Below are 13,529 nucleotides of genomic sequence, written 5' to 3'. Positions count from 1 at the left end.
TGCCATGTATTAGGCGTGTGAGTGCATGGCTTCCTCCATCAAGATGTTGGCAACCTTCATGGAGAACCAGATCCTGCAGCTGCGTGCAGACCTGAACACCATCGCCTTGTCCATGAGCTCAATACAGCAGTGGCAAGGCAAGGGAAGGACAAGGCACCTGGTATCTTCTTCAGGTCCTCGTTCTTCTATGGTCAGCAGGGAGGTTCAAGTGAGCTTTGAAAGGGAGGTGGAGAGGCACCCTCCACATCTAGGGGCTCCCCTCAGGGTGCTCAGAGTGTGGACAGTGCCTCCTTTAAGGCCCTCCATCAGTGACCCCAACTCCAATAGCCACAACGACGGAGGAGGCTCCTTCACCTGTGCAGGAACCACCCCCTCCCGCCAGTCAGCTGGGGCCCTCCAGGCCACAGGCAGCCAGAGGACATGCACCACAGCCATCCCTGGCCATGGGACAGTGCACTCAGCAGCCTGTCTCCACCTCAGCTACAAGCTCATGGGTCACACCACGTAGGAGCATACTAAAGCACGTTAAGAAGAGTACCCAGGTGTACTTGGGGTTTTATGGGTGTGAAAAATTTGGCCTTGTTATTGGTTGTTTGAATAGTGAAAATAAATCGGTCAAAGTCACCATTGTAAATTGCTCATGTTTCGATCGCTGCCTTGTCTGATGTCACCTTCACCCTTGCTCCAAAAATGGGCTGCCACTGTAGGGGTAGGCTACGTCTGTTCACCTTCTCAGCTCTGTTAGAGTGCATGACGCTAGGCATTGGACTATGATAGGAATGAAGTGACAGGCAGACTACATTGAGGTGAGTTTTTATTGCATTGGCTTTGAGAGGGCATCATGGTGGCAGGAATTATGTATGTATGAGATTGTCCTGAGCCTCCCTTGAGGGACTCTCAATCCCCCCATCTCTGGTGCAAGGGTTTCATCATCCCACGCTGCCTGCTCAGCATCCTCCTCCACATCATCCTCCTCATCAGATGAGGATTGGTGATCAATCATATCCTCTTGATGCAAGTCCTCCTCCCTCTGCACTGCTAGATTGTGCAGAGTACAGCAGACCATCATGAAATGCGAGACCCTCGCTGGGACATACTGCAGGGCTCCACCGGATCAACTGAGGCACGGGGATTGTAGCATCAGCTGCCCAAAGGCCTGTTTGATGGTCACTCAGGTGGACCTGTTGCAGATGTTGTACTTCTCTGCTGCAGTGCCGGGGTTCCTTATAGGCGTGACTAGCCATGTCTTCAATGGGTAGCCCTTGTCCCTGAGAATCCATTCCTGAAGGCGAGCAGGGGGCCTGAAATGCTGTGGCACCTGGGACTGTCAAAGTATGTAGGTGTCATGGGTGCTTCCCAGGAAGCGGACACACATCTGCAAGATGCACTTTCAACGGTCGCAGATCAATTGGGCGTTGATGGAATGGAAGCCGTTCCTCTTGATGAAGGTCACTGGCTGGTCTGTGAGAGACTTGATGGCCACATTCTTGCAGTGGATGATGCTTTGGCCCTGGGGGAATCTAGTGATGGCTGCAAAGCCGATGGCCCTCTTCGCCTTACTGTCCGGGTTGCTTTGGTAGTGCACCATAGTTGCCGGCACTCTTGAACAAGGCATTGGTCACCTCCTTGATGCAGGGGTGGACTCCTGCCTGGGAGACCCCACACATGTCCCCGGTGGATTCCTGGAAAGACCCAGGTGCGTAAAGGTTAAGTGCCACGGTGATGTCACCAAAGCCAATGGTTTCAGCTCATCCTGCAGCGTGCCGCTTAAATCTGTGACAGCCTCCCTGACTCTCTCTCTTCACTGACACTGTCGATCAGATGTTTGCAGGTACTTCAGGTGAATCCTTACCTCTCTGGCGTGGATAGGCCCTTCTTGGCGCAGCCAGCTGTTGTTGCTCCACTATTCGAGTTTCACTGGCATGTCCAGTGGGTCCTGGCTCTCCCTCCTTCTGAGCTGCTCTAGGGGCAGCACAGGTCTACAAAGACCGGGTGTATGAGACCCCTGCTAATTGGTCTCTCTCCTCCTCTACACTGTCCTTGGAAAGATGACATTGCCTTGGGATCCTCCCCTCTGAACATGCGATAATGCCCCTCTGTGCCCACCCTTGCAGGGAGCCTTTCACCACAGGCTGGCAATGGCCTCTGCTTCCCCCTCTTCCTCTATCCAATGGTCAGCATGGCTGCCTTTGCGTGGCAGCGGTAAGGCCTTGCCTCAGTGCTGCCACCTTTAAGTGGCTGAGGATCTGAAGGTTTCAGGAGGCTCAGGTTGTTGCTGCAGGTGGTAGCAGACATCTGCAGCCTCCTAGAAGGAGGCCTGCTCCCTGATGGACCTGGTGGCTATGTTTTACCAGTGACTGTCAAAGTCACCACTGCCCTCAATTTTTTTGCCCCTAGATCCTTTCAGGGCTCTGCTGGAGACATATCTAAGATCTCCCAGTTCTCATCCACAAATGCATAAGATGAGTGACTGATGGCCTGTTTGGCAGGACAGGTAATTATGTCAAGTTCCCTGCAATGATGCCAGTCAAAATGACCAAGTGCTGGGGTTTGCAGCCCAGGCTTGCTTTCCACAGGTGCAGGGCATCATCAATTGCACACATGTAGCAACGAACAAACAAACCATCAGCATGTTGAAGGTATGCTTCAGGTGCCCAGACAGATCTGGAGGTGTCCTTCAGCATTCACCAGCCAGGGTCTCTGGAATGAGCATGGTGTGCTACGCTCTGCACAGCATTGCACAACAAGAAGGTTTGGTCCTGTAGGAAGTGCTCATTCTCTGCTGCTGCTGCTCAATGATTATCCTTTTCATTGACAGACCCTGGGGTATGGCATTTGTGCCCCACGCAGACTCTTCACTGTTTCGCTGCCACTACCATCTGCCCTTGCTCATTTGTGACATGTAAGTCACCAAGTGAAAACCCAACCATCTGTCTATGAAATCCCACTGAAGTGTGAGTATCTAAGCTGGTGCATGGTAAGCATGAGTCCTAATACTGTGCATCCTCAAATGAATTCAGCTCCTCGAAGGAATCATTGTCCTCGATGTCCATGACTTCTGCTGCATGCATGAAGAACCTGTCAGAGATAAAAGACATGAAAACAGTATTGGCAAGATAAGAATGTTTCAACTTATTCTGAAGATGATCATATTTCATTCACTGATGGAATAGGCTTGACAGGGCAGAGTGAGGGGTGCGGGTAATGCGCACAACATGATGTAGGTGAATGCGCGACTGCACTCACCTTTCCTGACATAGTTAAGTCACTGAGGTGCTTCCTGCACTGAATCCAGGAGCATGGCACTAGACTCCTGCTACTCACCTCCTGGGCCACCTTCGTTGTAGCAACAGCAGGTTGTTTCCTCCCATTGCTAGGGAAGAGGACCTCTCTGCGGCTCCTCACAGCCACCAGCAGCACATGAAGGGAGGCATCATTAAAGAGGGATGCAGTGTTTGAGCATCCTACTTACATCTTCTATGATTGGTGTCTCTGTTCCAAACCTCCCAACTCCTCCAAACTGCATCTTTGGATTGGCTGTTTAAATATTGGAGTTCAGATCGCATCATGCGTGCCCTCATCACACCTGCTGCCGCTAATTGGATGGCTATCCCAGAAATAAATCTGTTAATGAGCTGAGTTAAAAAGTCACAGAGAGAAACACTGCGCTTACTTCCAGCTTTCCAGCACGATATCAGACGTCCCCGCTCCCAATGTGTCTTCGAACAAATATCGGCGTCAATGGTTCTTTCCATGGACCACTGTCCCCTCACCAGGCTGCATTACAATATGTCCTAGAGAGAACTGGCAGATTGTTATTGTCTTACAATATGTGCTGGTGCTTACTCTTATAAGAATGACTTGCATGCAGAGTCTTAAAAATCCTTCCTCTGCTTTGATAGGATAATGTAACCAGATCTGTTTCATCAGTTTTACAATGTCACCTAGGAGACGTCCCTCAAATGGAGATCTAGTTACATTGCCAGAATCATGCAATATGTCATTTTGTACATTCTTTCTATCCTAGGACCCCACTGTTAACTAGTTGAAGTTGTTTTGTATGACTGAATGTTCTGCTCTGCATTATCAAATATCACTGAGAAGGTGCAGCACACTTTGAGAGAGGAATGGGAACAGCGAGAAGTCGTGGTCTATGTGGGAACCAATAACATAGGAAGGAAAAGGGCTGAGGTTCTGCAGAGTTTCAGGATATCAGAAGGAAATTACAGAGCAAGATCTCAAAGGTAATAATCTCTGGATTACTCTCAGTGCCACATGATATAGTGGCAATAACTGAAAACTGGCTCAAAGGAGCAGAAGTTTGAGAACTTAATATTCCTGGCTGCAAGGTGTGCGGGGAGGATAGGAAAGTTAAAAAAAAGGAAGATGGTGTGTGGGAGTTGTTGTTTGGTGGCAGTATCGATCAAAGAAACTATTGTAGCACTGGAAAGGGATGTGGTAGTTGAATGGATAAAGTAAGAATCTATTTGGTTAGAATTAAGGAACAATAGAGAAACTATTACGTTACTTGGGTCTATACCTGAGGCCACCAAATAGTGGGAAGGAGATATAGGATCAAATGTGTAGGCAAGTTACTTAAAGATTCAAGAACTATAGAGTAGTGATAATGAGGGACTTCAATTATTCTAATATAGACTGGGGTAGTAACAATGTAAAGGACAAAGATGGGAGGAATTTCTGAAATGTGTACAAGAGAACTTTCTTGATCATTGTGTTTCCAACACAACGAGGAAGGGAGCAGTGCTGGATCTAGTTCTGTTGAATAAATTGGGGCAAGTGGAGCATGTTTCAGTGGAGGAGCATTTGGGGGACAGTGGTCATAATATCATCAGGTTTAGAATAGTCATGGAAAAGGGTAAGCAACAACCAAGCATAAAAATACTTAACTGGAAGAAGGCCAACTTCAGTGAGTTAAAAAGGGATCTGGCCCAGGTTGATTGAAAACAAAAATTAGTAGGCAAAACAGTAGCTGAATAATGGGAAGCCTTCAAAGTGGAAATGGTCAGGTATAGAATAGAGACATTTCCATGAGGGGGTAATGGAAGAGCATTCAAAACTAGAGCTCCTTGGATGACTTAAGATATAGAGATTAAAATGAGACAGTAAAGGGAGGCTTATGACAAATGTAAGACTCAGAATACATGAGAGAACCAAGCTGATGACAGAAAGCGTAGAGTCTGTTATAATTGGTCTCAGCACTCCAGTCTGAAGGCAGCAATAATCACCCAGGGATTGACTCCTGACTCCTGCTGGAAAGCTTTTGATATGGTAGAATTAAGCTGAGTTGTCATGCCCAGTGTTAGCTGATTCAGTGATATCAATCAGGACAATGCTACATTTAGTCAAAGCCTTCCTGAGCTCGAAAGGGTAAAAGTCAGCAGGGGCACCTGCCATGATTGCTATCCAGTGACCCCTGGTGGATATTATATGGACATCAGATGAGAGCAAAATTGGGTAAGTCTTTAAAACAGTCGAATATCTACCAAAACAATGGGCGGAACTTACAACTTCAGAGGGAGGCAGTAGTGGATCGGACACCCATTATACACCCTGTTCAATTGTCTTTTTCATTTGAATTCAAAGGAGTGGCTGATCAGTTACCACCTGCTTCATGTGCCCGCTAAAGTTGAAAGTTAAGCACATGGTCAAGAATCTCAGTCACATAATGGTCATTTGGGTCAGCTTCATCAATGACAGAGAATATGCATAAATGGGTTCTTTTCTGATTGTCAGGATCTGACAGGTGGAGTCCCACAGGGGTCTGTGCTGGGGCCTCAACTTTTTGCAATTTATATCAATGACATAGATGAGGGAGCAATGGCATGGCAGTTAAATTTGCAATTGACACAAAGATAGGTAGGAAGGTATGTTGTGAAGAGTACATAAGGAGATTGCAGACTGATGGTGATAGGTTGAGTGAGTGGGCAAAAATCTGGCAGATGGAGTATAATGTGGGAAAATGTGAAGTTGTTCACTTTAGCAGGAAGATTAAAAAAAAGAGTATTACTTAAATGGAGAATAACTGCAGAATTCCGAGGTGCAGAGAGTTTGAGGTGTTCCAGTGCATGAGTCACAGAAATTTTGTATACAAGTACAGCAAGTAATAAAGAAGGCTAATGGAATGCTATCCTTTACTACGAGAGGAATTGAAAATAAAAGTAAGGATGTTATGCTTTAGTTATACAGGGCATTGGTGAGATCACATCTCGAATACTGTGTGCAGTTTTGGTCTCCTTATTTAAGGAAGGATGCAAATGCGTTGGCGGTGGTTCAGAGAAGGTTTACTAGATTGATACCTGTAATGAGCAGGTTGTCTTATGGGAAAAGGTTGGGCAGACAGGACTTGTTTTCAGTGGAGTTCAGAAGAATGAGGGGAGACTTGACTGAAGTATATAAAATCCTGAATGGTCTTGACAAGGTGTATGTGGAAAGGAAGTTTCCTCTTGTGGATGAGTCCAGAACTAGGGGGCACTGTTTTAAAATTAGGGGTCGCCCATTTAGGACAGAAATGAGGAGAAATTTTTTCTCTCAGAGGGTTGTGCGATTGTTGAACTCTCTGCCTCAGAAGGTAGTGGAGGCAGGATCATTGAATATTTTTATGGCGGAGGTAGATAGATTCTTGTTAGGCAAGGGAATCAAAGGTTATCAGGGGTAGATGAAGACACAAACAGATCAGCCATGATCTTATTGAATGGCAGAGCAGGCTAGAGAATGGCCTACTTCGGCTTCTAATTCATCTGTTCTTATATTCGTACGACCTTCCCTCCATCACAAGGGGTGAAGTGGGGATGTTCGCTGATGATTGTACAGTACCATTCATGACTCCTCAGAATCTGAAGCAGTCCATGCCCAGATACAGCAAGACCTGGACAACATTCAGGCTTGGGCTGATAAGTGGCAAGTTGCATTCGTGCTACACAAGTGCCAGGCAATGACCATCTCAAACAAAAGAGAATCTAACCATCTCCCTTTGACATTCAATGGCATTACCATCACATATTTTATTTATTTAGCGAAATCCCCGAACCAAGCGATAGCCTCCTCATTTGCTGAGTTTAAGGTGATTAGTCCACCACTTAGTCTGTGGAGAGGACACTCCTCGGTAATGTGCAGCATTGTTAGTGTCTCTTCACAAATGCATAAGGGGTTTGTCCTGAGGCCCCATCACTGAATCCCCCACTATCAACATCCTGGGGGTTGTCATTATCCAGAAATTTAACTGGAGTAGCTATATAAATACTGTGGCTGCAAGAGCAGGTCAGAGGCTAGGAATTCTGCGGCAAGTAACTCACCTGCTGAATGTTGTCCAGGTCTTGCTGTATCTGGGCACGGACTGCTTCAGTATCTGAGGAGTCATGAATGGTACTGTACAATCATCAGCGGGCATCCCCTCCTGACTCCCCAAAGCCTGTCCACCATCTACAAGGCACAAGTCAGGAGTGTGATGGAATACTCTCCACTTGCCTGGATGGGTGCAGCTCCAACAACATTCAAGAAGCTCGACACCATCCAGGATAAAGTAGCCTGCTTGACATCCACCACCTTCAACATTCACTCCCTCCACCACATTAATTGGAATTTAACTTGTGTGCTGACTTAATGCACAGAGAAATTTCACCCCATATTGTTGTGAAAGATAAATCCTGAGTCCACAGCAGCTTTATTTCTTTTTTATTCACTTTTCTCTCTTCCTTTCCTGAAGTGATGGTCAGCCATTCAGTATCTTTTTTCATTCTTTTATGAGATGTGGGCGTTGCTGGCTAGGCCAGCAATTATTGACCACCCCTAACTGCCCTAGAGAAGGTGGTAGTGAGTGGCGTTCTTAAACCGCTGCATTCCATGTGGTGTAGGTATACCCACAGTGCTGTTAAGAAGGGAGTTCCAGGATTTTGATCCAGCGACCGTGAAGGAACGGCAATATAGTTCCAAGTCAGGATGGTGTGTGACTTGGATGAGGAACTTGCATGTTCCCATGCATCTGCTGCTCTTGTCCTTCTAGGTGGTAGAGGTCACGAGTTTGGGAGATGCTGTCTAAGGAGCTTTGGTAAGTTGCTGCAGTGCATCTTGTATATGGTGCCAATGTGCGTTGGTGGTGGAGGGAGTGAACGTTGAAGGTGGTGAATGGCAAGCCAATCAAGTGGGCTGCTTTATCCTGGATGGTGTCGAGCTTCTTGAGTGCTCTTGGAGCTGCACTCAGCCAGGCAAATGGAGAGTATTCCATCACACTCCTGACTTGTGCCTTTTAGATGGTGGACAGGCTTTGGGGAGTCGGGAGGTGAGTTACTCGCCACAGAATTCCTAGCCTCTGACCTGCTGTTGTAGACACAGTATTTATATGGCTACTCCAGTTACATTTCTGGACAATGACAACCCCCAGGATGTTGACAGTGGGGGATTCAGCAATCATAATGCCATTGAATGTCAAGGGGAGGTGGTTAGGTTCTCTCTTGTTGGAGATGGCCACTGCATGGCACCTGTGTGGTGCGTTTGTTACTTGCGACTTCTCAGCCCAAGCCTGAGTGTTGTCCAGGTCTTGCTGCACATAGTCACAGACTGCTTGAGTATCTGAGGAATTGTGAATGGTACTGAACACTGTGCAACCATCAGTGAACATCCCCACTTCTGACCTTATGATGAAGGGAAGGCCACTGATGAAGTAGCGTTGTTGGACCCAGGAGACTACCCTGAGGAACTACTGCAGCTATGTCCTGGGGCGTAGATGTTTGGCCTTCTACAAACACACCATCTTCAATTGTGCTAGGTATGACTCCAAACAGTAGAGATTTTCTCTGCCATGTTTCCCATTGACTCCAGTTTTGCTAGGGCTCCATGATGCCATACTTGGTCAAATGCTGCCTTGATGTCAAGGGCAGTCACTCTCACCTCACCTCTTGAGTTCAGATCGTTTGTCCATGTTTGAACAAAAATGAGTATCAGTGAGCAGGTTATTGCTGAGCAAGTGCCACTTGATAACACTCTCGACAACACCTTCCATCACTTTGTTGATGATCGAGAGTAGACTGATGGGTAATTGGCTGGGTTGGATTTGTCCTCCTTTTTGTGTACAGGACATTCTTGGGCAATTTTCCACATTGTCAGGTAGATGCCAGTGTTGTAGCTGTACTGAAACAGCTTGGCTAGGGGTGCTGCTAGTTCAGGAGCACAAGTCTTCAGTTCTATTGCACGAATCTTGTCAGGGTACATAGCCTTCAACTCAGTCATTAGTGGTGCAATGGTTGTAAGGACAAAAGGACACGAACATATGTGAAAGCTTCATTGATTCAAGCAGAAAGTGCTGGAAATACTCAGCAGGTCTGGCAGCATCTGTGGAGAAAAAAATTAAGTTGCCGTTTCAAGTCGATGACCTTGTGTTAGTTCAGACAAACAGAACCATTGGGCTGGATTTTACCAGCCCTTTGAGGATCGGCTGGGAGGTGGTGGGGCGTAGTCTGTAAAATGGCGAGGGAAGGCGGGGGTGGAGTGCCCATCATCTTCCTGCCGCCATGCTATTTTATCAGCAGTGGGAAAGGTGGAAGGCAGCCTGCCTGGCCGGAGCCAAATTGTATCTATTCAGTGGCATTTTACCAGCAGCGGGTTGTCCCTCTGCCGTGTGGGGAGACCGTCTGATAAACCTGGAGGCCTCCCCATGGGCTTGGAAAGTACCCTCCTTTTCGGGCACTCTTTGGCCTTTTTGGCAAGAATGGATGCCCCCACGCAACCCCCTCTGCCTTCACCAACACAAGGTCCTTCCTCGCTAGGGCCTGCCTGACTGGCCCTGGCGCCCCCAGACCCCACTTGCCTGTTTGGAAGGGTGGCATGCTTCCATTTCATCCTCTCTTCCAGGCCCAGTCTCAGCGGCGTTCACCTCTCCTGGTGGTGCTGCTGAGACTGCTGAGCTGCCAGCTTTCCAATTGGCCGGCAGCTCCTAGGTGCATCCTTTAAAGGGACAGGAGCCCCGACAGCAACTAATTCATTGCTGGACAGCCGAAAAATGCGGCCAGGGGACCCACACATGGCCACGTGGGGTTTCCCCAATCTTTAGGGCCCATTGTTGGGGCTCCTGCCATGCCAATAAAATTCCGCGCATTAACTGTTTCTCTCTCCACAGATGCTGCCAGACCTGCTGAGTATTTCCAGCATTTTCTGCTTTTTCTTCAGATTTCCAGCATCTGCAGTATTTTATTTTTGTACATCAATTATTACGTTGAATCCTAATGCCTCTTGCAGTCATTAAACCTGATGCTCTCCTCCATGCTCCTCTGTTTCCAAAGTTGCTGGGGCCTCTTCCCCAGGAATCTCAGTGTTCAAACCATTTTGTACTGAAAAGTTGTGCAGAGCGTCACAAACTCTTTCTATGCAGGATACACAGTTGGGAACACGTTGCAGAACCCCTTCAGATCTATCAAGGCAGCAAAAGCTCCCCTTTAAGACCTATATAATTCTGTCAATGATTACTCTTCTTGAAGAATACATCTCATTGCAGCACTCCTCAGCAACTGTTTTTGCAGCTTGTCACAAGGTCATGAACTAGCTGGGAGTACTCTGTGTCACCCATAGGCCATTCAATTTCAGTACTTCACACACTTCCTTCAAGAATTCCAACCAAGCAAAGTGCCATGGCAACTGGAAGCAAATCTAGCATTAACATGCAAAACATTTTGCATGTAGTTGCTCATGATCTGCACATTCAGTGAATGGAAGCTCCTTTCTAGTCAGAAATCACAGGGGTTTACAATGCTAATTACCACCTATTGCACCCAGTACTTTAGGAACCCAATAACTTGATAAAACATCAAGGTTTTATTATGCTGCCTGGCATTCAGCATAAGCTGAATGAATTCAGTAGCTCTTGTAAAAATGGTGTCAGTGACCTGATGAAATGTGCCCAGACAGCATCCCCTGTAACCGCTTGAAATAAGCCAGTCTGGACAGAAGATCTTGGCTGAGCCAAGAGATGAGTCAGTTTGCAGACCAAGCTTAAAATATACATGGCTGTCAATCTGACAACACTGCCTTATGCCTGTAAAATTTGTATGCATGCAACACTAGAAACTGAATCACTTTCACTAAGCTGCCTGAGAGAATTATTGATCATCAGATGGCAAGACAGGACCCCAGTACTAAAGTTCTTTAAAAAACTGATATGCCAAATGTAGGTCCACTGATCCTGAAGCAAAGCTATGATGACCAGGTCATGCGGTACAAATGTTTGCTAAACGAATCCCAAAGAAGATCCTTTATGGTGAATTGAGAACCGGGAAGCAATTTTGTGCTTGTCAGCCAAAGAGATATATGGCTGAATTTTATAGGGACAAAGTGAACGGGTATGGAGGCCTGAGGGACATAAAATTGGAACGGGACACATTGGACAGGAAGTCCGATGTTGTGATGCCCCATCCTGATTTTCTGCATGACAGCAATCATGGTGAACGGAGGTCTGACGGCAACGTGGCAGGGAGGTAATTAAGATACTTTAGAGGCCAATTGAAAGCAATTTTATTCAGTCGATGCAATTTAATTAATGGCGCAGGGTTTCGTGGAGCTTCAGAATCTCGCCTCCTTCTGTGCTGTAATTTTTCTATGGTTCTAGGCAGACCCATGTGCCATGATGCATAACCAGCTGTACCGCAGGGAACTTGGTGGGAATGCAATAACAGTGGCCCTGAAGGTCACCGTCACGCTGAACGTCCACTTCACCGGATCATTCCAGGGATCCACAGGGGATATCTGTGGAATTTCACAGTCTGTGGCACATCAGTACATCAAGGAGGTCACCAATGCCCTTTTCAGGTGGACAGGAGATTATGTGTGCTTCAGAACGGATCCCGACTCACAAGCTGAGAGAACCATTGGTTTCGGGGCCATCGCTGGATTCCCCCAGGTGCAGGGTGTCATCAACTGCATGCATGTGGCCATCAAGGTTCCAGAACACCAGCCAGCAGCCTTCCCAACAGGAAGGGCTTCCACTCCAACAATGTGCAACCACTGTAAACAGATCATGCATGACTGTGCCTGCTTCTTGAGAGATCGGCACAATGCCTACGTTTTGAAGCAGTCCCAGATTCCAGAATTTTTCTGCCCTCCCTCCAGGGATGGATCCTTGGAGACAAGGGCTACCCACTGAGGACACGGCTGCTGATGCCTGTGAGGAATCCACGCGTGGATGCAGAGGAGAGATACAATGCCTGCCACTGGACAATGCGAGCTACCATTGAGCAGGCCTTTGGTCTGCTGAAGATGAGATTCAGGTGCCTAGATCAGTCCAGAGAAGCTCATCAGTATGCCCTGGCAAGTCCCTCCCGTATTGTTGTGGTTTGCTGTGTACTGCACATTCATGCCCTGCAGAGGGGGGAGTCGATGAGCATGAGGAAAGTGATGAGTGGGATGCCTCCTCAGACGATGAGGATGTGGAGTGGGAAGATGCTCCGCTTGGCCAGATGAAGGGCCCCAGGTGCAACACGAGATTGGACATGACAAGACACGCAAGGGAAGCTTGCAATGCCCTTTTACATTCAGGTTTCATTCGATCCATTATGGCCTTTGTACTTTTTCCAAATAAGCCCTTCCTTGATACAGCCATCCCTCCTCAACAATGCAATGCCTTATTGAACATTCGCACAGAGCGGATCTGGTGAGGCTCCAGAATTTACCCCTCGCAGCATCTTCAATCAACTCCAGCCTCTTGATAGAATCTGGGATTCAGCGAAGGGCCAAGCTCATGATGCAGGAGAAAGGAAAGGAGTCCATGTCTAGCAGCAAGCATTTATTTATTTAATTTAGAGATACAGCACTGAAACAGGCCCTTTGGCCCACCAAGTCTGTGCTGACCAACAACCACCCATTTATACTAATCCTACATTAATCCCATATTCCCTACCACATCTGCACCATTCTCCTACCACCTACCTACACTAGGGGCAATTTACAATGGCCAATTTACCTATCAACCTGCAAGTCTTTGGCTGTGGGAGGAAACCCACGCGGTCACAGGGAGAACTTGCAAACTCTGCACAGGCAGTACCCAGAACTGAACCCGGGTTGCTGGAGCTGTGAGGATGCGGTGCTAGCCACTGCGCCATTATGCAGCCCTTTTAAATGCATTATATAGATTGACAGTGTGATCAAAATCAAGCAAACACCCGTGAAGACCCAATGATTCTATATGCACTTCTTAATTCTCTTACATGTACTCTTACACCGTGCTGCCCTTATGCTGTCAGCTGAGGCAGACACTGCCTGCTGACCTTGTTGCCCCATGGCTAGGGATGATCTTGGCAGTCATCCTTGGGATGCCTTGGGCCTGGAGAGCCCAGGCAAGCTGTGGGCCTCCTGCACAGAAACAGTACTGCTTTCTTTTGGCAGGGATGTAGGAGGAGCTGGCAACACTGGCAAAGGAGCAGAGGAACTGGTGCCTGCACCAAGAGTACCCTGAGATGAGCTCCCAGCTGCGAGAGGTAAACACTCCTCCTCCCTATCAAGGCAAACTTCTGCCTCCCTGCTGACCAGAG

General features: G+C 47.5%; 1 protein-coding gene across 1 annotated transcript; it reads left to right on the top strand.

Annotated features, from left to right (window-relative positions):
• Positions 1-11,629: 11,629 nt before the first annotated feature.
• On the top strand, positions 11,630-12,462 carry LOC137380827 (putative nuclease HARBI1). The gene is made up of 2 exons (XM_068053227.1): positions 11,630-12,064; positions 12,112-12,462. The coding sequence occupies exons 1-2, from the start codon at positions 11,630-11,632 to the stop codon at positions 12,460-12,462; spliced, it is 786 nt and encodes a 261-aa protein (XP_067909328.1).
• The last annotated feature ends 1,067 nt before the right edge of the window (positions 12,463-13,529 follow it).

This window comes from Heterodontus francisci, chromosome 2 (genome assembly GCF_036365525.1).
Source record: "Heterodontus francisci isolate sHetFra1 chromosome 2, sHetFra1.hap1, whole genome shotgun sequence".
NCBI lineage: Eukaryota > Metazoa > Chordata > Chondrichthyes > Heterodontiformes > Heterodontidae > Heterodontus > Heterodontus francisci.
Note: the sequence above shows the minus strand (reverse complement) of the source record. Positions and strands in the feature narration are given on the sequence as shown.

What these genes read in the sequence shown, in the direction of transcription:
- LOC137380827 (XM_068053227.1), top strand. Translation starts at nt 11,630, where the DNA reads ATGCATAACCAGCTGTACCGCAGGGAACTTGGTGGGAATGCAATAACA. An exon ending in GAGATCGGCACAATGCCTAC is followed by an intron (nt 12,065 to 12,111) that starts GTTTTGAAGCAG and finishes CCCTCCCTCCAG; the next exon opens with GGATGGATCCTTGGAGACAA.